The sequence below is a fragment of the Prionailurus viverrinus genome, chromosome A1, assembly GCF_022837055.1.
Source record: "Prionailurus viverrinus isolate Anna chromosome A1, UM_Priviv_1.0, whole genome shotgun sequence".
Lineage (NCBI taxonomy): Eukaryota > Metazoa > Chordata > Mammalia > Carnivora > Felidae > Prionailurus > Prionailurus viverrinus.
Window position 1 is genome coordinate 235,193,748 of NC_062561.1, and position 26,472 is coordinate 235,220,219.

The 26,472-nt window shown below is 46.3% G+C and overlaps 1 protein-coding gene across 5 annotated transcripts in view; it reads right to left on the bottom strand.

Moving 5' to 3' along the window:
• Nucleotides 1-26,472, bottom strand: part of ADCY2 (adenylate cyclase 2) — a 415,111-nt gene that overhangs the window by 195,634 nt on the left and 193,005 nt on the right. For 4 of the 5 annotated variants that reach the window (XR_007154128.1, XM_047867851.1, XM_047867840.1 and 1 more), the window contains exon 4: nt 7,477-7,626. Coding sequence is in view for 4 of the 5 variants with exons in the window: in XM_047867851.1 (XP_047723807.1) it covers nt 7,477-7,626 (150 nt within the window). In the remaining variant the exon portion in view is untranslated. Of the gene's footprint in view, nt 1-7,476; nt 7,627-10,055; nt 10,136-26,472 lie in introns of those variants that run through there. The other variant, XM_047867861.1, reaches the window with a different exon arrangement.

Sequence of the window (26,472 nt, forward strand, 5' to 3'; positions counted from 1 at the left end):
TACAATCTTGCCAGTATCAAAATATTTCATCACAGGGCATAAAAAGTAGGCGGTCTCCATGAAACACTAAAAATTCCCAGAGGCCCAAAATATCAAAACCAGATGCTCTCCTTAGGGTGCAACTTCTGTTTTCTGTGCTTCTTTTATATTATCAGCAGAGATTAGCTTGTGATAATCTGGAGCAACAGAACTCTTTCCCAGGTGTGTCCCCAACAAGACAGGTGAGATGCTTACTCTGCATAGATATTAGATGGGAGTTTGGCTCACGTTTCTTACATAGAGGAAACGTCTGGAGAGTTCTACTTTACCATGTAGCTTTTCTACTGTCATGCTATAACTAGACACTTGCATGTATTCAATTCATTAAAAGGATCTCTGCTTAATGAATTGCTGTAACTCTTAGTTTCTTTCCTTTAGAGCAGAACGTCTGACTTGTTAAAGAATGAACAAATAAAGTGTGCTATTTTTGTGAGCTACTATTTACTAACCCCCTGCAGTGGTAGTCTTCATTACGCATGGACATTCGAAGGGATTCCCATGAATCCCTCCTCCTTCCCCTTAGTCTTGGATCTGTAATCACTGCTTTCTCCTTAAAGGAGCCAGAGTACACATTTACAACACGGCCTTCATTGTAATCTTAGAAAATATGTACTGATTTCAACCATTTGAACTAAAGGAGTTATCAGAAATTATTTCAGGCTTAACGATTTGAGGGTCATTGATATATATATTTTTTTCTGGAATCGATTTCCATTTCTCATTTAAAGGAACTGGGTAAAAGGCTCATGGTGAAATGCAGCATCCTGGAATACTTTGCCCCGGAATTTCTCAATAAGGCATAACACCTGAGCTTCAAGAGAATTTAAATCGTCAACATGATACAATATGGTGCAAACCATTAAACCAATTGTTGAACTTCAGTCTGACGATTCAAACGGCAAACACGGTGAGGAGAGCCCTTTCATGAAACCATGACTTCCATTTTTTTCCAACTTTCAAGTGACGAGGAAGTGTGGTCTTCTACGTGATTCCATCTTTCACTAATGAGTGATGAGAATAAGGCGGTGATAAGCATCTGTATGAGCTATGACCTCTCCACTGAGCGAGAGATGCCAAAGGGAAAATTATGTAATCTACCACTTAATAAAATGGATGAAAATGGTGACCAAGAACAATATAAGCTATGACTTCATCAAGGAAGGGACACCAAATAGAAACTCTACAGGGATTATTTAATAAAATAGAAAAAAATTAGACACCCATCCCCCAGGTGGGAGGAAAGCGTAGTTAATAATCTTTGATGACGCAAAAGCCAGAGCAGGGTCTGCGTATCTGAACCAGACTGTACACAGGGTGTGATGTTGTGGGGTTCTGCTGTTGCTGCTGGATGGACCACCCTACCCAAAGGTCCTGGGTAACATTGACACTAAAATTTACTGCTTTAGTTCTTCAGGAATGGCAGTGACAATGTCTCACTGGCTGGAACTTCTGTTGGGCTCTTTCTGCCCAATTTGGTTTCCTCAAGAAGCATATGCGGTTGACATGCCTCAGCCTGGACTCTGCCTAAAAGCTCCTATTAGGATGAAGGAAATTGAGGAAAACAATAAGTCCTGTAATATGAGTTGGGATTGACTCACACCATCCATTCCCCGGGGTAAAAAGTAAACTTCTGAACTTGGTGAGAAGACGCTGGTAGACGAGTGTCCGGGGTAATTATCCACCAATTATCCAACATTTCTCTGCTCACTCCGTTTGCCTCAAGGAAGAATGAACAAGAAGGTAACTCCGGGGATGGCATGGCCACATCCATCCCTCCCTCCCGCCAACCTCATGCTCAATGCCTCAGCTAGGGCGGCAGCTGATTTCTGCTGTTTAATATAAGTGCACCTGCATCATCAGGGTTCAATGGCAAGACCGGCCACTAACCACTTTCTTAACAGGACACCATTTTGGAGGCTGGGAAAACTGTTTGTTAAATTGGGCAAAGGATCACGTGAACCTTCATGAGAGAATCTAAGAGAGCAGTTAAGAAATGCGACCAGCATCACACTGAGGTAACACAACCTTGGGGCGCCTGGGTGGCTTTGTTGGTAGAGCATCCGACTCTTGATCTCGGATCAGCTCATGATCTCACGGTTCGTGAGCCCTGCGTTGTGCCCTGCGCTGATGGTGCGGAGCCTGCTTGGGATTCTCTCTTCCTCTTTCTGCCACTCTGTCACTCATGCTGTCTGCCTCTCTCTCTCTCTCTCTCTCTCTCTCTCTCTCTCTCTCTCAAGGAAAAAAAAAAAGCTCAATTCAGAAGCTCTGCCTCCAGAGTGCACCCTCTCTCTTCACAGCCCTTCTGCCACAGTAGGGAAATAAATAAAGCCACAGACAGATTTCACACGGTGGCTCCTTGCATGGTGTGAGTGACCTTCCATATAACTTCCTGACACCCGACACCCTCATGGATGACACTTCACTTAACCCGGCAACTCATTACCTAGTGATCACATCAGACACACATTGGTATTATCTTAGGCTTTCTTATTTAACTAGTAATGATAAATGCCATAGTTAATTTAAAAAAAGGGCGCCTGGGTGGCGCAGTCGGTTAAGCGTCCGACTTCAGCCAGGTCACGATCTTGCGGTCCGTGAGTTCGAGCCCTGCGTCGGGCTCTGGGCTGATGGCTCAGAGCCTGGAGCCTGTTTCCGATTCTGTGTCTCCCTCTCTCTCTGCCCCTCCCCCGTTCATGGTCTGTCTCTCTCTGTCCCAAAAATAAAAATAAAAAAAAAAGTATTTCATGCCTCAGAAAATCTCTAGCTAACCTATGTTCAGAGATCGCTGAAACGAACTTGCAAAGAACCAACATGAAAGGCAGAAAAGGCCACGCTGACTAGCCGAGTGAACTTGGATAAGTAATTTGGACAATTCCTTCACCTGGTTGAGATAGGAAAAAGGACTTAGGTCAGAGAGTTGATACAGAAATAAAAAAAGAGGTTGGCAGGCTGGATGATGGCCCTGAAAAGAGGATGGTCCCCATCCTAGTCCTCAGAACCTAACTATGTCACCTTACATGGTAAACCAAGAGCTTTGCAGTGTGATTAAATTAAGGACCCCGAGGTGGATAGACGACCTTGGATTATCCTTATGAGAAGGAAGCAGTGGCTTTAGAGCAGATGGAGGGAAGAAAGTACATGGAGAATCAGAGAGCAGAGAGTTCGAGAGGAGAGGGGGAGAGGGAGAAGGAGGTGGAGACACTGGAAGGTTCTACGCTGCTGAGACTGAACATGGAGGGAGGGGCTAGGAGTCATGGTAATTCACTCAGGCTCTAGAAACTCAAAATCAAGGAAACAGACTCTCCCTTAAAGCCAGCCGTGACAATACTTTGACTTCAGCTCATGAGACTGATTTTGGACTTCTAACCTCCAGAACTGTGTGAGAATATATTTGTTCTATTTTAAGCCATTATGTTTATGGTAATTTGTTACAGCACAGCTAGGGAATGGATATGTCAAAGTACTAAACAGACTACCAGGCACATTATGAGGATGCAAAAAAAAAAAAAATAGTTACTTCTTATCTCCTTTCCCTCATGAAAAAGGGCCAAATCTAGCAGCCCAAATCTAAAACATCTCCAACAACACTTTTTCCTGGCATCCTAAATGACTTACACAATACATTCAGCAATGCCCTAATAGGGCCTGCTATCGTATTAGGATAAAGATGGGAACGTTCATTATTCAACCATGAACACAAAAGGATCAGTTATTCATTTCACTGATGTCCGCAGAGAAGAAAAACAATTTTGCCCCCAAGGAGAGCCAGAAAGCCTACTGGTTCACTAAACCCCCACCTGGGGTACAGATCTAGGTTCATCAGGGGTCCATACCTCGCTTGACTAGTAATTTCTACTAGAATGCGTAATTCTGTCATATTCAGTCTATAGCGTGGTTCCAGATGAAGGCAGACCATGTAAAAACGCTTTGAGTTACACCACTTTAAAACAAAGACAACAGAGAAGTTGAAGAGGGTTTATTTTCTTTCTATACAAAAAAAAAAAAAAGAAAATCCAGTTTTTACTACTTCAGAGGCAAAATTCATTTCCACTGCCCATGCGGTTAGGAGAGAAATTCTTGTTTTGTTCTGAATCCGGCTCCTATCAATTCCTGAGAATCTATTACATACTCCAGGGAAAAACACCCGCTGTTTTCTCAGGTTTGATAAAGAACCTGCTATTGCACTGAAACTGTGCTCAAGACATGGCGGAGGCTTTTCCTGCACGATGTGAGTCTTGAGAAAAAAGTCGAAAGGCCTAAAGGTGGCCTCGGTGCTAATGCAACGCCTTACATTTCCCACCTAGTGAAAAAAATCATAATTTTCAGTGTTTCTATATGAGAGCACTTTTAGGGCAAGAATATAACTCTGAGAAAAATCTCTGCTAACATTTTTCATTCTCTCCTCTCCCCCAATCTCATAGCACAAATAGTCACTTTATTCAAACATGGTTTTTAGTCTCTAAAAATTCATCTCATTTGCATCTAGGAAAAATATCACAACATTTGAAGGAAAGAAAGTAAAGAGCTGAGCAATGCTGTAAAGGTTTCAGAATTCCTAGACACCTCCCAACAGCATCAGCTATTACAGCCCCCAGCAGGTTGCATGAGGGGGGCTTGCTGGGCTCACCTGACACTGGCCTTCCTCTCCAAGGCCCGAGGTCAGCGTGGGTGAGCTGGGAAACAGGCCCAGTAACTATCCAAGATGGCGGCCACTCAGCCTCTGGGAGTGTCGGCTCCCGATGAGGCAACTGCCAATATAGAATATTCGAATGGATGGCATTTATATTGTCCTAATAGATGCTGAAACAAATTCTTTTGCTCAGCATCCACCCCTATCATTGAATTAAGCACTTTGAAGAGTACTGCCATTTGCCGTAGTGATTGTGGATGAAGCAAAGGTGGTTTGTGGTAAAGGGTGGGCAGGAAGGGACACGTGGCGCCCTCGGACTGTCATTTGGTCTGTGGCCGTACCAGGACTCACAGTCTCCGGACTCACCCTCTATATGAAGGACATACAGGTTGCTGTTGGCTAATTTTTTTTTTTTTTTTGTATTTCCTTATATCTGGCAGATCATGTCTTACTGATTTTATTAACTAAAAGAAGATTCTGTTCCCACTTAATTGCATGCCAGTTTCAAAAAAGTGTAAGCATTCACTCTAATTCTAGAAACACATTTTCCAAAGCCCTAACAAGAAAAGTACTGCATTCTGGGCACCAGACCCTGGGAGCTGACTCCCAACATCAATAGAAAAACACATTTGTGGTGTCAAATTATATTTTATTAGACATCTTTAGTACAAGGTCTTACTCTTCTTTCAAAGTGTCCCTCTTCTCTAAAAGGTCCCTTTTTAAAAAACTAGTAAATGTCCTTATAATACCTTATGGTACCTCTCATGATTGTCCCATAAAGCCTCAACACACAAGATGTCATAGCTCTAACTCCTGAGCTACCTAAGGTCCAAGTGTGGCCACCGGACTACTCGGAGGCCACAGATCACCGTGACAAGAGTGACACCTGGTTCTGGGGGTTCAGTGACTCTTCAGAGAAGTATCCAGTGCAGATGAGGTCAGTAGCCTGACTTACTGCTTTTGCCAAAGCTGGTACTATAAATATTAGGTTACATAATCTGTCTACTTGGAATTTCAGTTCCCTCAGCCTCCATGCGATTTTGAAGTAGATTCTGGAGGTGATGGAAAAGAAAGTTAAATACGCCTGTCAGAACCAAACTGATAGAGTCACTACTATTTGGGAAAGGAAACCATTTATCCTCAAATGTTTGAAATCTACAGAGAAAACAATCATGAACACTAAGTGCTGCCTGTTGAAACTGTGGAATCTTCTAGAACCCAGATTTAAAATGTTACTGGACACAAGTATATGAAAATATACTGGATAACAGCCCCAAATTAACAATGGTCTATAACTCTTAATGTTGAACCCGGAGTTTGATACACATAGATATCAAAGAATTAAACATTCATTACCGGAAACCTTTGCTATATGGGTTGTAACAAAATGCTTTTTAAAATTTAACTGTGAGATTTGCTAGTGATACCAGTGAGAATACAATGTTCATGGCCGTATCCTGGTGCCTAGAATCATGCCAGACACAAATTAGGTGCTCAGTCAATTTTTGTTGAGTGGATGAAGTGAAATCAACCCGCTGTTTTCAAACAGGAATTTGATCACTATTCATCAGTCTATACACAAAAGTCTAGCATCAAAACCTAAAGGATGCTTTTTTTGGGGGGGTGGGTGGGGGGGGAGCGGCAAAGGGGGAGAGAGAGAGAGAATCTTAAGCACGTTCTGTACTCAGCACGGAGCCCACCATAGGGCTCGATCCCACGACCTGGTCATGACCTAAGCTGAAATCAAGAGTCAGATGCCCAACTGACTGAGCCACCCAGGTGCCCCTAAAATACACGTTTTTGTTGCTACCGTGATACATTTTGGTGTAATTTCATAGAACGGACTAACTCGGTACCATTTAACATGTAATAGTGAAACATCTTCCATGTCCCAAATACTGACTGCTACCAGCACAGGCACGGTGATGAATGCTCTCCGACAGGTGGGGTGGGGTATTCACAGAGTCCTGCTAATCACCACCTTTAGACACGGGGACTGGGGTCCCTGGTGACAGATACATAAACCCAAGAAAAACAAAGCCAGTCACGTGATGCCCCGCCACCACCTGAAGTTAAGCATATTAAATACAGGGCCCCTTGTGTATTTATGGTTTCCCCTCCAAAGCCTATCTGTTTCACCAGCTCTCCACCATCCCTGATGACACACGGCTTTGCTCGCCACACCTCCTACTCGTCTTCCTCTCTCATTCTTCCAATGCTTTGCCGTAACCTGTGTGTTTTTCTGATGTGCGTTTCCACGCCTCCCCCACAACGGTCACCCCGGGACAGGCCCAGTCACGACAGCGAGCTCCCTGCTGCACCCTCCAACCTCAACTCCCATGACCTCCCTCAGGAGCGACTTTGATTATTTCCTCCCGCGGGGACTACACGGTAGGCACTGTAGGAAGCATTGTGACGGTGCAGAGGGAGGAGGCTCAGATTTCAGCTGGGGCAGACGCCATCAGAGCCCTGTGTTTTCGTTCAAGTGAGCGTCTCGACAAAACGCCATTGATGATGATGATAATGACTACTGGAGTTTCCCCATCCGTGTGATGATGGCCGCTGATTTGACGCTCGCACGTGGGTGACCCTGAGGTCACCGGGGCTGGGTCTACAGATGCCATCCCTGCTCTTTGGTCTCTAACTCCGCCAGGCACCCGGCCCAAGGCTGGGCGCGGGCAGTCGGCTGCTCCAGATTCTTTCTGATGCCCCACGACGAGTGAACGGTATTAACAGCATCAGCCTAACAGCATCCTCCTAATCATACCTCAAGTAATGGGGAAGCGAGACTGAAACACGCACGTTACCTGCTGACGCTTTTCAAATTCCAGCTTGATCCGGGACTTGATGCAATTGCACGTGTCCTGGTACGTCTGCTGCAGAGCAAGTTCCATGAGGTGCTTGTGGTACGCTCCCGCCAGGTTCCCACAGATGAAAATGATCACGTTGGCCAGGATCTAAGAAGACAGAGAGAGCCTCTCAGTAGGGCGAGCGTTCCTACCTCTTGAACACAACAGTGGCAAAATGCACGTTAGCAACGGCAAGAGAGGGCTCAGTAGGGAGTCCGTTTTATTTGTTTCCAAACTAACGTTTTTATCTGCTTAAAAGAAACAGCCATCACCTTCAGGGATTCTAGCCCCTTCTTGGATCCACGCCCTTGGACGGATGACGCTGCAGTCGCTCCCTTGTCTTTAAGCTCAGCCATGTGATTTCAGTAGGAGTGACTGGGTGTCAGAGCCCAGACTCAGATGGCCCACAATGTTTTTTAAAAAAGAAATTTTTTTTTAATGTTTATTTATTTTTGAGAGAGAGATAGAGCATGAACAGGGGAGGGGAAGAGAGAGAGGGAGACACAGAATCCAAAGCAGCCTCCGGGCTCTGAGCTGCCAGCACAGAGCCCGATGCAGAGCTCGAACCCACGAACCGTGAGATCATGACCCGAGCCGAAGTCGGACACTCAACCGACTGAGCCACCCAGGCGCCCCTGGCCCGCAATGTTTTGAGTGGTTCTCTTGTGCTTCATCAGAAAAAACATAACACGCTGGCTTACACACTGGTTCCAAAAAAGACTCATGGAGCAGAGACAACCAGACAGCCGACAGTCTACTTTGTGTGCCTCTGAGATTTTGGTGACTGATCCAGGCTGCTGATCACCAACGCTGTACTCCCTGAGCCTGGATAAGTGATATTCCCTATTATCCTCTGTTGAGGTAGGAATATGGCAGATTCTTAAACCATAGAACTCTCTAGTCTTTTGATGATAAAAATTCACGTCCACCAAAACTGGGGGGGGGGGGGAGGGAGGGACAGAAAAATATAAAGAAAAACTAAAAAGAACAGCGTGATAGTTCTGCCCAAGGAGCACACCTCACTGTCTGATATGTCCCTGTCCCCGCCCCATGACCCTCTGCATTCTCAAACTGTGGCCAAACTTTGTTTTGCCAAGACCTCTATCTTGTTCCAAAAGGACCGAATTCACTCTGAATGCATCTTACTTTTGCTTTTTTTTCTAATGCACATTCATCCTGTCGAAACAGGGTCTCGAATGCTTAGCTACCATTCAGTTCTATGACTACACAATACGTCAGTTATATCCATACTGTTTGACATTTACTTTAATATTCCTTGCATCTGCATAATTCTGTAGTGGTCACCCTCACGTATAACGTTTTGGCCTCATAGTTCTTTCATCTTTCCCTTAGATCGATTCGTAAAATGCACGGAGTCAGAAGCCACGACTGTTTTTAAGTTTTTAATACATGTTGTGAAGTTGCTCTGAGGGAACATTCCACTTACATTCTTTTTTTAAGTTTATTTATTCTGAGAGAGAGAGAGAACATGGGAGGGGCAGAGAGAAAGAGAGAGAGAGAGAGAAGAGAGAGAGAGAGAGAGAGAGAGAGAGAGAAGAGAGAGAGAGAGAATCCCAAGCAGGCTCTGCACTGTCAGCACAGAGCTGATTGCAGGGCTCGAACCCATGAACCGTTGAGGTCACGGCCTGAGCTGAAATCCAGAGCCGGCTGCCCAACAGGCTGAGCCACCCACCAGTTATATTCTCACTTATATTCACTATATATTCACTTATATTCTCACCAAAGTGCGGGACACAGTCTTTCCAGTGTGTGCTCTTATCTAGCACACTAGGACGCAGGGCAGGTGGTAGTGATATACAAAACGGGTTTCACTCTTACGTGTTTAGGGCAAGACCCGCAGGTCTGTCACAGGATGGGCGGCCACAGCTGGATAAGGTGCCCAACACCCCCTCCTCCACACGGCCTCGTGGCTCCCCAGATAGGGTGCTAATGGCCCTACCAACAAAGGCAGGGTGCCGGCTTCCAAAAGCCCTGTTTTCTCCTCCGAGAGCTTCTGGGTCCCACTGCTCACGTGACTAGAGAGGCTGAGAGAAGGATCCAGGCCCCATGGCTAAGCCTCCGCTCCCCCCAGGGGCCTTCTCACACCCCCTCTCGTCTCAGCCCACGGAGCCGGTGGACCCACGAGTCCCCCTGCTGGGGGAACTCAGGGGAGCGCTGCCAGGACCGTGTGGCCCAGATCCGAGGCCGCACCTGCAAACAGTGGTAACGGCAGCAAAGGGGACGTCCCGTTCTCTGCCCACCTGGCGGCTTCCTCACTCTCCGCAGGTTCTGAACACGGGTGGGAGGCGGGACTCCGCAAGCCCTGGGGAAGCCGTTCTGGGGACAGAGGGGACAGCAGGACAGAACTAGAAATGGGAAGAACGATCTGATGAGCTTCTCCCTGCGAATAAACACACGCCCTGCAGCAGGAGCAGGGGAAGGGTAGCTCAGACCAGAAGGGCCTTCCAGGAGTCCAGCGGCCCACGAGCCTCACAGTCCTGGAGGCGGGCCGCCCCTACAGCCCCCCGCGCTCTCACCGTGGCCCCGGAAATGTGCCGTCACACAGCCGCACGTCTTCTTCCTCCAGCGGCGTGGGCGGGTGGAGTATCAACCTGCGTGTGCGTGCTACGTGCGCATGCGGTACACCTGTCATGCGTGTGCACGCAGTGGGGGGGAGGTGCAACCTGCGAGTCATGCGTGCGGCGTGTGTGACCTGTACGCGTGACGTATGTATGCGACACGTATGTGTCTCTGTCTCCATGTGACTTGGGTGACGTTATCTGTGTGCGTGGTACAGGACCCAGGCGGCACCTGGGACGCCTGTGTGCATGCCGTGCGCGCGATTCGCGCACGTGACGTGTGGCTTTGCGTGACACGTGCGTGTGCGTCCCCGTTCGATACACCCCGTGGACGTAGGACAGGCACGTGATCTGAGCGAGAGGCACGTGTGCTGGTCACGTGTGTGTAAGGGTGAGCAGCGGCCGAGAGCGGGGCCGGGAGGGCGGGCGGCTGTCCTCGCGGGCATTCCCAAGCCGGCCTGGCCGCACGTCACCTCCGCCAGTGTCAATCCCGCGAGCACGGGGCGGAGCCGGCGGATGTGCCAGGAAAGAGGGCGCATCCGCCGGCGGGGTTAATTCCGGCGCCCTGCCCGGTGGCGCGCCCGTAATTCAGCCCCGCCGCGCCCTGCTCCTGCGCAACGACCGTCTACTTTGCTAAAGATTCTCCGAAGCTGGTCCCTGCTGGATTGGCTTTGAAGGACCAGGCACCGAAGAACGCAGACACGGAGGGGGGCCGACGCAAGCCAGGCCGCTCAGAACTCGAGACTGCGACCTCTTTTCCTTAAGAGGCGCAGCTGAAAAGTAACTTCGTGATTATCTAGGAGGGATTGGCGTCCTTCTCCTTAAGAAAATGCCTTGCAAGCAAAAGCGTCAACATTTTATGAAGTCCGTTCCTCCAAAATGAGTACCAAATGTGAGCAACGGAGCCGGACGATGCCATCACCTGTCCCCAGGAGCCCTGCCCTCAGCAGGATGCACGAATGGGACACTGCTCTAATGACACTGATGCCACCCACCGGGATGGCGAGCCCTGCCTTCTCCTGTATTCTTCTGGGGATCCAGTTTGTCCCTTCTGCATTCTCCTGGTCCCAGAGCAGGGCAGGGGGCGGGCTCTAGTCCAATGGCAAGGCTGCCCCACCCCGCGGCCCTGCGATGGGGGGGATCTCTGGTCCCTGCCACCACCCCCTCCCCATGGCTGAGGCTGTGCTCCCCTCAGGAGGGACGTGGCCACCCTACTCAGGCCAGTCAACCCCAAGCTCTCAGCTCCCACTTGAAGCAGCAGGACGACTGAACTTCCGTTTTGAACAGCCAGTTGCATGGAGGCCCTGGTCTCAGCGGAACCACTGGCCACAAATGTCACAACTCTTTGATTACTGCAGTCTCTTCCTCCCACACACGAGGACACGAGGGCAACAGGCCACCTCCGCCCATCTGGGAACCGCTGTCTCCTCCGCCGTGACACCCGATGCAGGCCAGCACAGCCGCCCTGCGCGACTGTCACGGGGCCAGGTACCCGTCCCCCCAGCTCACTCCAGCATTCGAGTGATCCCGTTTAGACTGCATTTATAGGCTGAAGCCTGGGCTTCCTGCGGGCCTGCTGGGCCCCTGCCCATCGCCCGTGTGGCTCACCAGGCAGACGCTTCTTGCTGATTAGAAAGCCCCCCCCACAACATTCTACAAGGGGAGCCTGTCTGTCTGAGGAAGGAAGAGGCTCTCTAAAGACCGGTGTGGCTGCTCTCCTAGCGCTGGTCTCTGCCTGACACAGTGTGTTGGCGAATCTGCATCGTCACGGAACCTAAGGAAAAGCCATGCGTTCTGGATGTCGCACCGCTTCAAATAACACAGAATTGGAACGCTTCCTGGGCTGTAGATGGTTGGAAAGAATGCATTCACCAACTTCTATTTGGCTATGCACAGGGAAATGCTTAAGAAATACACAACTAAGGGTATTAATGCCAAGTAAAATACGATACTTTTCTGATGGAAAAATGAATTAAATTAAATTTTCTAATACATGGTTTCATCCTGAAATACTGAACCCTTCAGATCAATAGAACTGGCCCTGGCATTTTAATAACGACACAAATTTGCAAATGTGATCGATGTCCTAAAGCGTTTTTCGTTCCAAACGGTGCATTCATGTAATGACATCGTATGAAACCTGGAGCACCAAGGCAGTGCTGCAGTGAACATTTTCTTTTCAAAAATCATATTCCAGCATTTCATTTTCCAGAATCCTCTTAGGCAGAACACATGATAAAAAACCCTATTTTCACAATGTTGGATTTGTTTTATAACATCACACCGTCGTGATGCCTTCTTTTATCCTGTTCCTTCATTTAACTACTTTTACATCTGCCAGGAAGCAGGAGAGAGAACTTGGCCTCCCACGAGCCGTCTTGGAAGAAAACAAATTGTTTAGGGTGAAAACAGCCGTCACAAGTTCACCCTGAAGAGTCAAAGCAGGCCTTGACATGGAGCATGGCCCCCGCACCAGAGTCTGCAGAAGCCGGGTTGCGTCGCTCCCCACTCCCCACCTGCACGTTACATGAGGGGGGTCATCCTGCGACACTGCTCAGCGACCCTCAGAACCGATCAAGCCAAACACACCTTGCAACTTTTCATCCTCGCAAAAATCCAGAAAATAAAACAAGCAGGAGAATGGACATGTGTTGTTACTTCGTTTCATAGGCAAAGAGACGGTCTAAAACACTCGAACACTTGAGGGCAGGCCCCCAGGCCAGCCAAGGCTGTCCGGATGATCCCTGAGCAATGCCACACCGCCCCAATTCATAAGGGTCAAACAGCTTCATCCAGCACGATCCCACCCTCTACTAGGGTGTGGGGAAGGTATCTCTGAAGAGTTGTGTTACATTGTAAGAAGCGCCTAGTTTTTTCCTTTAGAAAGCATCTGTATCTTATGCTGTAAAGCACTTCCATCATCTAAGTTATTTTAAGCGGCTGTGTTTTGGAGGCCACCTGTCCGTGGAGCTTTTAGCTGGTGGGGCTGGCATGTCTGTGTATGTTCAAAGGAAAGTAACCTGGGGGTCAGGTTCCTCCTAATGGATCATGTGACCAAGAGCAAAGGATCTGAAGGGGTAGCTCACTCAGAAAGAGAACAGTTAAGTGTGTGGAGTTCGCGGTCTTTAAACATCTGAGAAATTACCACGTGGCTCAGATGACCACTCAGAAACTTGGTGACTCTGAGATATCATGCATTTTAAAGAGTTCGATATGCCCACTCTTAATCTTATGTTAGGGGATGCAATCTACAATGTCCACAGAGGACAGCAAGGCACACACACGAATGCTGAGGGTAGGCTCCTGGGAATGAGTGGGTGACCACCACTTAATGACCTGACTTCTCCATGAATTAACAGCAAGGGGTCGAAGCAGAAAGGATATTATTGCATTTGAAACAGGTCATCAGCTTAAGGCAAAGCAGATCATAAATATGCAAAAACACCAATTATAAGTCAAAGGAAAATAAAAGGAATACAAGAACGTGATGAAAAGAGCTGCAAATGAATATTCAGCAAGCTCACTGCATCTCATAAGCATCAAATTTGGCTTAAATAAAACAATGCTCTCACTTGAGGAAGAAAATGATGGGGTAGAATTTTCCTTAACGGAGCTCTCAAACATGGCTGCGGAGAATCCCAATGCCATCTCCTTAGCATTCCCTGCGACCCCCAAAGAATTAAATTTGCTATAGGCCCTGGTCTCAGGATTTCTGCTTGTTAACATTTACTGCTGACCAGAAATACTGTGCTTTGGCTAATAACATCCAGTGATCCTGACGTCACGTGTTAGAAATCTAATTTAAAATCCTTCCAAATGTATAGGAGTAGAGTCAGAAATGAAGTGTGGTGGACTGGATGCTTGTGTCCCCCCCAACTCGTATGTTGAAACCCTAACCCCCAATGGGATGGTGTTTGGAGATGGGGCCCATGGGAGAAATTCGGGTTTAGGTGACGTCATGAAGTTGGAACTCCCCTGATGGGATTAGTGTCTTTACAAAGACAGGAAGACCCCAGAGTCCCCTCTCTCTCTGCCTCGTAAGGACACAGGGAGAAGGTGCCATCCTGGTGACCATTCTCATCAGGCATCTTGATCTGGATGCCCCAGCCGCCAAAATGGAGAAATAATTATCTGTAGTGTGCACTAACCCATTGGTGGTGTTTTATCATGGCAGCCCAAGCAGACTGAGACAGAAAGGTGTAACGAAAATTGAGAGACCTACCACCTCAATGGTGGGCATTATAGGGCTCGGAGTTAAAGACTGGAGTTGAAAACTGGGGTGGGGGGGCAAATGCAATTTGATTTCCTGCGCAAATGACCCCTGGAAACAGACAGTGCTGCTGGTTGTGACTCTTAGTGTCTATTCTCTTTCATGTTACATCGGTTATTAAGTCTTTTTGAATAGCATACATTGTGTTATTTTTCCAGCCACATTTGGGCTGAAGGATAAAGAATCTCATATATAGATAGGGCGCAAGCCCAATACTACAGGTCGATAAAACTGGGGGGATGTTTGAGACCATTGCTTGCCTCAGAAGCACATGGGCCACCAGCTCATTACAAGCCAAAGAAAAGAGATAAGCCCAGAAGATACTCAAGACCTTCACAGAAAGTTCCTCCCACGAGTGTAAGTCCTCAAGAATGCAGCTTCCCAAGAAAGGAGTGCTGACTTAACTGCTCAGAAAGCCAAACTTGTACTTCTCAGCTCAGGGTCTACAAATGTGAAATCGATGGGGAGAGGGCTGGCTTGATTAAGAGTTTAGAAGAACAAACAAGAAAGAAAACACAGTTTCCAATGTTGTGAACTCTGTAGGAAAAGACTACACTAGCCTCCCTCCATCAAGATTTACAGCTCACTCTGCTTTCCATAGAGGAGGTCACTTCTCTTGTCTATTCTATCATTGACTTCGAGAGCATGGAACAATATTAGCTTTCACACTTAGCTCCTCTCCACTATGGCAAGAGAGAAGACCAAACAAATAAGTTGTATGAGAAGGAGGGAACCACCACTATTAGAACTCACATTGAACTTTCCTGGCATCCAAAGGGGGGCCCTCCCATTTCCTTTGTATTGTGACCTATTCTGCTGGCTGTTTCTCCAGAGCAATGCTACCAGACATTTCTCTCCCTGCTTCCTTCAGTGTCAACAGAGATCTGCCTCCAACTCTGAGAGCACCTCATGACAAGGCTCATGTCTGTCTGGTCCTAAAACCACACAGGGACGTGTAGATGACTACACCTGATGTTTTGTTAATCAACGAATCAATGATAAACTGAAATTTATACCTCTGCTAATACCCAATAGAAATCATTATCATCTTGGTCTTTGGGAGTTCAAATGGTTGAAAGGTTAATTATCCCAATGAGGTTCTACTATGCTTATTTCAGAAACTCCGTGGACCAAATGGTCCTGGATCATCCAAGGGGCCGTGAATTGCAGGTCTCTGAATGTTCCCAAACTCTCTCTCCCATATGTAAAGACACATGCACAACAGAACACATTTTAAGTGCTACGTCCCAATGGTTTTCAAAAGTTTAGAAACATGTAATTGTGTACTAATTAAACCCCAATTTTACTAGCCTTAAGTCAGCTCTCCAAAGGATCTTTACCAGGCGATACAGCACAATCTGCCTAATTCAGGCGATTCCAGTGAACTTAAAAGTGAAAACAAAGAAGAAACCTTAACACACGTTAGTTTGGACTTTCATCAATTTAGATCATCTAATTAACCTGAACCCATGAAATCTGGTTTCGTTTAAACACCATAAAAAATTCTCTTCATTCATCACCACTTTATAGGTGCTATATTTGATCTACATCCACTCGTTAGAAAATTTAAAAGCCAGCAGGTGTTTGGATTGGGCTAACGAATGTGACCAAGGCTATCAGGCATGTCAATCCATGCAGCTTAGTTCTAGATGAAATGATCATCCTACTTCATGGTGCATGTGTGAGATCAATATTTCCTTTCAAGTAGCACAGTGTACCAGAAGGGAGGCATGCCTTTGGCGGATATGCGGGGTTATTTCTGCACTGATGGTCTATGTGCAGTTCGCACTGTGGAATGTTTAAATCCCGTTTATAACCTACACGATACGAGGTAAATTTAGAGTTAAACCAACCAAGCACAGTGTACCCTTCTGATTATGATTGGCCAAGAGGACATCTTATTAAGGTAAACAGACCAAAACGTAGGTATCAAATGTAATGTGACAACAGAGGGACAATGGTCCGGGGGTAGAGGCCTAGCACCACAGGGATGGCGTGGCCAATCTTGGGCATGAAATTAAACGTGATAACAGTAGGTGTGTTCACAACTAAGCAATGGGTTGCAAAATCCTGCAAAAGCAGGACTCCAAATACAGGAGAAGCAAGGAGCACTGTGATTAACAAGGTCTACTTTGAAGGGGAATGGCCTTTTTAGTAAAGGCAAAAAATGTTCCACAAAGTCGCACTATAATTAAAAAAAAGATGTGGGTGCCTGGGTGGCTCAGTCAGTTAAGTGCCCAACTTCAGCTCGAGTCATGATCTCACGGTTGGTGGGTTCGAGCCCCGCGTTGGGCTCTGTGCTGACAGCTCAGAGCCTGGAGCCTGCTTTGGATTCTGTGTCTTCCTCTCTCTCTCTGCCCCTCCCCAACTCGTGTGGCTCTCTCTCACTCTCTCTCTCTCTCTCTCTCTCTCTCTCTCTCTCTCTCTCAAAAATAAATAATCATTTAAAAAAGAGATAAATAGCTTCCTGGATGCGTACACTGAAGGCTTCTGCGACTAGGAAAAAAAAATTCCTACTACAAATTAAACTTCAGAGGTTTCATTAATGATACCAATAATAGGAATTTTAAAGTTATATTATTTATAAATTACCAGAGAATCCACTCGAAAGTTAAAACGTGCATTCCTTAGAAATTTGGGGCTGATAGTTCTTTGGAGGAAATGCCACACAAAGCCAATGAGGGGTCAACAGGAACTGAGATGATACATTCAGTAAACCACCTCATTCAAGGAGCCTTTACTGAGCATTCATTTACGATCAAGTAAATTTTACACCTCCTCCCCACGAAATCAACTTCATTGGAATAAATTCAACAAAACAAACCAGCAAGAAAAGTCAACAGCGCAAACAAACAAACACAGGCGGTAAGAAGCAGGCTGGTCATGAGATTCTAAGCGGTAGCTGCCAGGCTCTGGGGGGACCGCAGGCTCCGCCATCATGGGGGCTCACCGCTAGCTGTCTTTATGAGAAGAGTGCTGTGGTTGAAGGGAGACTTCTGATAAACCGAACACACTTCTTCCAACATGATTACAAAACTTTCCTTGCACACAAAATTTAACCACTGAAACCACTAATGCAGAGGCTCCCACATTTTCCTATTTCACAATGCTCTTTGTGGCTCATGAATCTTTCATAGCATTTCCTAGGCCAAAGGAAATATCCAAAAGTACTGTTTGTTAAGTAGTAAGGTCCACAAGAGTTGAGTATATGACCTCACAACCTCGTAGTTGTTGGGGAAAGAAACCCTAAGTAGATACTGAAATAAAATGTAATGTTTTTATTTCATTCTTAGAAGACCCAGGGACTTACTCTGGGCCCTCAGTAGCCACTGAGCTGGTTGAGCATCACGTAACTTCACAAGCCTTGGATTCCGATTCAGCACTGCCACTCGCAATGTCTGTTCTGCCTTGATTTCTTGAATTTTCGTCACAATGCTTGCCCAAATCCCAGCTTTAAAGTGAAAGGAATGTAGTGTCCTCTAATGTTGAAACCACGAACTACCGTGAGTTTGTGGTTTGCGTGGTGTCTGCCAGATACGGAGGGTTGCTATGTTTCCCTTGAAAATTTAAAATATTGGGAGGCACCCCAGCGGGTGCCGTGGCACACAGTTTGGGAAACCACATCACTGATGACCTACAGGCTCAACAAAATAAATAGATACTTCGTTAAATAGAACTGAAAGTGTTATTAAAATTACAATGCCCGTGCTGCTTATTTTCTCCTTCATAAACTCTGAAAAGGTATGCTTAGTTAGACCAAAAATATAGGAGATTTGTTGGGAGCTTACACAACAGTGTTAGCTTCTCCTAAAAAAACCCAATCTGAATGTATCATTGCGCAGGTTTTTAGGAGATACAGCTCAAAGTAGGTAACTTTTATAGGTTTAAAGTCCTCTTTGTGTCAGTTTTGTGACTGATGTCTGGGCAGGGAGGAAGGAGAAGGTTTCTGGCTTGGGTACCTAGCTCTCACGTTCACTGATGCAGGAACTACACGAGAGGGAGATCGTTTGGGGTAAAAGCTGGAAACATGTCATGTCGTGAGAGAAGGAGAAGAACAACGTCTTCGTGTGTCACTGTCGATGGCAGGTCCCTCCTTCCCAAGCCTCCGTGACAAACAGCAGGGATCTGCTCTCTACCCCATGAGTCTGGTTTACAAAGGTTTCCAGACGGCAAGCTTCACACACACATTTTCAGCTTACAAGAAAAGTAAGGGAGAAAGCCCCGACCCTCTTCTGGGTCTGTCATGATCATATTTTGAAATGCTAGTGTTTCCAAGTCTAAATGCATTTCTGGGATGAATTAACATGCTTCCTGAGGGTGTGAAGAAGTCTTGTAAGCCAGGGAGGAAATAAACCCATCCAAGGCTACTAGAACTCCAAAGAACAAGTAGAAAAAGTTAAAAATCTTCACTTCCATTTTCCAGTGGGCACATTATGTAAATAAACTTGCCCGCTAAAAAACCAAGATGATTTTTTTAAAAATTTTTTTTTCAACGTTTATTTATTTTTGGGACAGAGAGAGACAGAGCATGAATGGGGGAGGGGCAGAGAGAGAGGGAGACACAGAATCGGAAACAGGCTCCAGGCTCTGAGCCATCAGCCCAGAGCCTGACGCGGGGCTCGAACTCACGGACCGCGAGATCGTGACCTGGCTGAAGTCAGACGCTTAACCGACTGCGCCACCCAGGCGCCCCCCCAAGATGATTTTTAACGATTATCATTTATCATTAATCATTTAATGGTTAATAAAATGATTTGATGAGTAGTGTCTGCAGTCACTAATTGTTTTGAAGTTTATTTGAGAGAAAGAGAGAGAGAGAGCGTGTGCACACACAAGGAGGGAGATGGAGAGAGAGAGAGAATCCCAAGCAGGCTTCACATTGTCAGCAGAGAGCCTGATGTGGGGCTCGAACTCACCAACTGAGAGATCATGACCTGAGCCAAAATCAAGAGTCAGACACTTACCCGACTGAGCCACCCAAGTGCCCCCACAGGTACTAATTTTTTAAGGACCAAAATAAAAAATGGAAATCGTAGTTGACAATTTATGATTCTCCCTTTGTTTTGTATCACGTATAATAAGCCAGGCCTTAATCGATTAGAGCAAGATTCAGTATCTCACAATGTATTTTGACTATTCGAGAAACACCGCAATGCCTTTCTTTATGCTTGAACGAGACTATTTACAGCATATTAAATAGAAGCAGCAAAAAAGTTTACCGAATGTTTGAGAAAGACAGAATAGTCTCAGAATTGGCCTTCACTCTAGAAGGAGAAGAGACAGGCAGCGTGGAGCTTCCCGTGGTCAGGTGGTCCTGTGTTGTTTTCCTATCAGGGAAATTAACATGCTGGGCTTGCTACAGGGCATACCTTTCATAGCTCGAGAATTTCTACAGCCAATCACTGCACTGAAAGACATCGAGGAGGAAAATTAAGTGCCAGGCATCAGGACCACATGGAAATAGAAATGGAAAGGGTGAAAACAATTTGATTTTAAGAATACGCATTAAGAAATGGCTTTTTTTCGATGACAACCAAATTCCACAAAATGCAAGCAAAATAGTTTTTAGCCTCCGAGCTCAGGAAAACCACACAGACCTGGACCATCACCTGGGTTATCAATGGTCTCCAGGCAGCGGGGATTCCAGGCTCTAGCTCATTCCCGACTTCCTCCGTGTCATCAATCTCTCCCAACAGCAGGCAAGGGTGCTTCTGACTGCACAGTCCCCTCTCTTACCTCACACAACCCGTCCTTCTTCTCCATTTCTCATTCTCCCTTTGTGGCCAACTCTTAAAGGCTTGTCTACTTGAGCTCTTTCTACTTCTTTGATTCCTGACTCTCCATAGTCCACTTCTAACTACGTAGCAACTCCAAGATGCCACTCTTGTCAAAGTCACTGGCCCCTTCCAGTCCCTCCCTCACCCCCATCACCGGCAGCTGGTCACTTTCTCCAGCCCAGAGTCCCCATTCTCTGGGCTTCCTGAGCTCCACGCTCCCTGGTATCCGCCTGACCCACAGACTCCCCCACTCTGACTCAGATGTGACACTCTCCAGGGCTCCATCTGGTTCCCCAATTTCTCCCTCACAGGGTCATCCATGCACCTGGCTTCTTCAACCCCACCTACATGGCACCAACCCCCAATGGCAGACCTCTAGCCCCGATCTCGCTCGTGAGGTCAGCACTCAAAGCATCTCCACTTTAATGTCTGCCCAAAACTCCATCTACAACCGGCCCCAAGGCATCTTCAACTTCTATTGATGTGTTACCCCCACTCCACTCCAGGTACCACACCCTCCTTTGGGGTCCTCCAACTTGTGTGTCTTGGCAGGCCCACGGCCTTTGCACACACAGCTTGCTTGGCCTGAGAAAGCCCCTTCTAGCCCCTCTTCCCATGTGGGACCATCCTTCTGACCTGTGGCTTCTATGTGAGCTCCTCTCTGGCATGTTCTCTGATTGTCTCCCTGTTACTCAACAGCGCTATGCCCAGCGATTTCCTCCAAGATTACTTTGCCCAAGAAAGGTAATCATTTGTATTTATCCATCTGCTTATTGCCCGTGTGTCCTACTCTTCTCTGCAGTCCACGAGGGCAGAGACACCATCTTTCTTTTTTATTTTCTTTATTCTTTCTTTTATTTTCTTTCTTTCTTTCTTTCTTTCTTTCTTTCTTTCTTTCTTTCTTTCTTTCTTTTCCTTCCTTCCTTCCTTCCTTCCTTCCTTCCTTCCTTCCTTCCTTCCTTCCCTTACGTATATATTGGGTAAGTCGTAAAGGGTCTATCATGATGTGTATTTGGTGAATATTCTTTGAATGAATGAATGAATGAATATAATCCCTTATATCCACATGCTTCACCACATCAGAATTGGAGAGATCATAATTCAAATACTGAATACAAATATATCCCTTCATTCAACAGATATGATTGAGGGACTACTAGTGTTCAAGGTGCAGGGGCTGTAATTTTGAGAAAAAGGACAAAAATCCTTCCCCTCATGGCTCTTACATTTAAATGTGAATTTTGGCTTCAGATCAAACTTCTTTTTCTGCCTTTCATATTTGGAGATGAAACTTTGTCATCGCTTTGGAAGATGTTATCCCTAATACCAGGCTTCTGCTTCGACATATACCTAATGTTCAGCAAATCCATGCAAATGGTATCTGGACAGGCATGAAGAACGTGGACCCAGAATTGTCCTCTCAGAGCTAATCTGGAAAGAAAAAAATGCAGTATGTGTGTTGTCACCTGAAAGAGAGTGAAACTCTCCTAGGGTGACCCGATTTGCCTCTGATCTGTTGGGTAAACGAAAACATCTAAAGAAAAGATGTGTGTTAAAAAGAGGGGGTTGAGTGGGTGGCGAAGATTTTAATTCTGGAAGCACAGAAAAAGGCCAGTCTCTGGTGAAAACAGTGCCGTCCAGAACAGATGGCCTCTTGTCAGCCGATTCTAGTACCTGGCCCACCTCGCTGGTGCATCTTCCCAATGGAGTGCATACTTAAGGATTGCAGAAACTGATGCATTCTCACCGGGGGCCATATCACCCTCAAGGAGAACACTGCTTCATGGGGAAAGGCAAGAAAGTTACTTTTTTAAATGCATAATAGACGGACATGCACGTGTCACTTAAACAGATATGCAATATTCCTGTGGTAGTAAGTTTTCCGTTAGTTGGGAAAAAATATCTAAAATGGCTCTTCGGGAGAGTTACAATGGAGAAGAGTCAAGCAACATTGCCTTAAACGTCACCTGTGCTATCTCCATGCTCACGGGTGACCTCTGGATAAGGCAGTTTCTTGCTACAGAGGCAGAAGGTGGGAGGTAGTTTGAAACAACTATCTGGTCTACCCAACAGTCATCCACTAATGACAAATTAGGAAATGAACTCCCTGGGTTTAAACATCATCCGTTTTCACTTTTGTTAGAGCAAGTCTGCCTCCTAAGTTTGGCAAAGTTTGATTTACTAACAAGATTGCACTTCGGAGCTTGACAGACGGAGGGCTACTCCCCGGAGGGGTGCATGCTCCCAGGTGGACATACTGTACCTTTGTAGGCGGGCCTACCCAGGAGACACATCTTCTGACTGATAACATCATTCTTCAAATTAAGGTCAACTTATCCCTGACTCCATCAGCCACAGATTTAAATACATTCTTAACCAACTATTTCCCATCTGGTAATGCCCATAAATCACACCCGATTCTGTAAGTGACTTTTGCCATCTTTTAGAACTACGGTGAATCTAATGAAAACATCATGATCACATACACATGCAAATTTCAGGCACAAACTATGCTCCGTTTAGGGAACTGAAGACTTCCATTTGAAAGCACACTGCAATTGTAGCTGCCATACAAATACCTCTTCTGATTTGTCTTTAGGAATGGAAAAGGCAAGATAAAGCTTCACCCAAGTGCTTTCCAAACAAGAGCTCACTGAAGAAGGTTCTGATACTGGCTGTGCATTAGAGTCACCTGGCATTTTAAAAAGATATGCACATGCCTGGGACCCATGCCTGGGACCCATGCCTGGAGAGTCTGTAAGTTATTATTGTTTTACAACAATTTTCCCAGAGGAATACGTTGTGCATCGCGAAAGGAGAAACGAAGGATAGATAGAAGTAGATGACTAACCTCGAATACTGCCAGAACAAAGAAACAATTCACGTGGAGAGAAGAGCTGAGAACATAATAATGGATGGAATAATGGCTCATGTTAATGAGGATGCGCTTCCTCCCTCCCAGGAGGTGGGCTTCGCTATTCAAACTAAAAATGTGAGGTGTAGTGTAATTGTTTAAACCAAAGGAAAGACACCCTTCCCCTCATTTAGGGGGGCCCAGCGCCGACGTGGAGCGAGATAACCCTGTCTTTGGAGGGTAAGAACACGAGCCTGGATACAGCTGAGGCTGAGCGCTGGGGTTCGGTCAGGGGAGAGAGATGGAAGGAGGCTCATGAGCTGAGCCAATACCAACCTCAGATACTCACATCGGACGGACCAATGGGATTTCAGGAGACCCACAGGAACAGCTGAACTAAGGCCAGGGGAAGGGATGGAAAACACTATGTGCATAGTGTGACGTCAGGGAAATATTCTCGGGAGGACGGGCTTCCCTGTAACTTCCAAAGGAATATTTTGAATGCACTCGTCCAGGACTACAGAGCCCCTACCCATACGGCACCTGTAAGTTCCATTTTGAAAGCTAGCAAACATTCATTGGTTCTAAGACAAGCGGAAAACCAGTTAAAGTTAAAACCAGTTACTAAACCAGCCTTCTGAACTTAGATGTCATTCTCTTGTTCTTTTGTTATCGCGTGTCAGCATCCCAGGTCTGATGGTGTTTGGAGAGCAAACCCGATAGTCTGGATGGATAAGGGGATTATACTTCAGAGCCTGCAAACACGCAATCTTGCCATTTGCAACCACGTGGATGGACCACGAGGGCATTATGCTAAATTATTAAGACAGAGGAAGACAAACATATGATTTCACTTCTATGTAGAAACTAAAGATCAAAATAAACAAAACAAAGGTCAAACCAGACACTTTAAAACAGAGAACAAACTGATGGGTCACAGATAGGAGGCGGGGGGCGGGGGGATGGGTAATGCATAGAATATACGAGTGAGGTACAGAATTGTGGAATCGGCATGTTGTACACTTGAAATGGATATGACATAGTGTGTCAACTATACTTCAATAACAATGAGAAAAGAATGCTTCCAGGTGGAGCCTTCACTAATAAAAAAAATGCTGCATTTCAATGGTCCCTGACTGGCGTGGGGCAGGGGGGGCACCTGGGTGGCTCAGTGGGTTAAGCATCCAATTCTTGATTTCAGCTCAAGTCATGATCTCACAGTTCGTGAGTTCAAGCCCCGCATCGGGCTCCCCGTGGACGGTGCAGAGCCTGCCTGGGATTCTCTCTCTCTCTCTGCCCTTCCCCTGCTCGTGCTGTCTCTCTCAAAATAAATAAAATAAAATAAAATAAACTTTAAAAAAAAAAGTAAATGGTCATTGGCCAAATTTAGATTTTAATGTGAAACTATCTATAAATGATACCTTAAATTGAATCAAATTATATAAATATGAAAATGATATATCTTATAAATGATATCCTAAATGGAATCAAATTATATAAATATTAAACTGCTTTAAATACGGCGTTGATGATTGATGAACTAACCAAGGAACACAAATCATTCTCTGCAGAAGTCATTACGTTTTCAGGTTTCTCCTTCATTTTTCCCCCACATCACCATTAGGTTCCGGCCCACGGGGGCACAGCCCAAGAGAAGAGAATCCTGGGTGATGCAATGACAGCAGGGGCCGTCCCACAACCCGTGATGCTCTTCACACGCTCTATTAACACCTGTACTAAAACATCTGTGGGCACGCCCATAAACACGGCGAATTCTCTGCCTGAATGACAGTCTTCTTCAGGCTTAACAGTAGCTTCAACACAACCGCACCAGAGCTTTCTGTCAGTGGCGGTGGCCGCAACGGCACATTCTAAACAGGGAGAAGTCCTGCAGTCCGGTAATTATGTACTTTGGAGTTAATTACTGCCTACTAAGTTGATAGCTGTTCCTATCAATCATCAGGCAAGACGACATCAGGTGGTGTGGTGGGGACCCGTAAGAACCAGGACAGGTGGGGTGACATAAGCTCTTGGAGGAGTAGCAAACACTGGTGATTAGCTAGTCAAGGCCTTTCCCACCCCTTTCCCTAGGTACCCACAGAGGCTGGAAACCCACACACTTGCTTCGCCAGGTTCCTAGGTAGCTGGGAGTGGAACCAGATGTGAGTCAAATCAGCTTCAGAAGAGGAAGAGTCTCTGTGTCGGCTTTTAATTTCTTACTGAAAAGGAGCAGACACAATTCATGGGAAACGTTCGCTTTCCTACTCCTACTTGCTTTGAATGTAGATGAAATGGCCGGATCTGCAGCAGCCTCCATATGACGGCGACAGAAAAGCCAGGGGACTCTGGAAACAGCAGCCCCGATTTCACGGATCTGCTGCACCAAGGTCAGTGGCCCTCCACCTTTGGATTTCTTTTTATTTCGGGCAAATAAATTTCCGTTTGTTTCAGCCTCCGTAGTTTGATTTTCCATTTCATGCAGCCAAATGTGAGGCTGACTCATATGGTTGGGACAGCCCGATTGAGTTAGCAAACACAGCTTTCCCTGTGTTGTAGCATAAGCTTCTGTTACGTGTAGTTTTCTGAGAGTGTTTGCTGTAAAGTAAATGCATGAGTTGAGACCACACACGAAAGCTATGTATGGAATGTACCCTAAATAGGCTGGCAAACCAATAAGAGAAGGAATTCAGACCAGTCTGAGAAAAATTAACCTCTTTATGGAGACCATGATGTCAAGAAAGATTTGAGTCGGAGAGGCGGACCAGATGATGTACAGAAGCGAGAAAAGGAGAATTCTGGAAGGGGAGCCTTGAGCTAAGTATTACAGGGTCGGAGGGAGGCTGCTCCAAGCATGGAGTCCGCACACTGAGAGGAGCCAATCGGGCCAAAGAGGAAGTAATCCCGAGTATATACCAGCTGGAGGGACTAAGGGAAAGCAGCAGGAGCAGAAGACACATTCTTTCCCTCCTGGAGCGGACGCCATAGTTAGGAGGGTAGAATGAACGCACAACGGGAAAACATGCAAACAGATTTTGCTCAGGTACCATTTTTTGGTTGTAGTGCGTTGAATGTTACGTCCCTCCGAAATTACATCTTTGCAGTGTAATTAGGCTGCGCAACAGAGATGAGATCAGCCGGGATTGGGGTGAGTCCCAAATCAGTGACAAAGGACCTTGCAAAAAAGAGAAGACATAGGGGAAGCCAAGTAAAGATGAGGCAGAGATCGGAGTGATACCACCACAGCCAAGAAACACCTGGGGCCGCCAGAAGCTGGGGAGAGAAGAGAAGGAGGTTCTCCCGAGAGCTTTTGGAGGGAACTTGGCTCTGCTGACACCTTGATTTTGGACTAAGCTAGCTTCCTGATCTGTGAGAGAATCGATCAAGTTTAAGTCTTAGCCACCTTAGGTAGCTCATATGGTGATGCACACTCCATACGTCCTGCTGAGGACACAGAGGGGACAGAAGTGAGGAAGA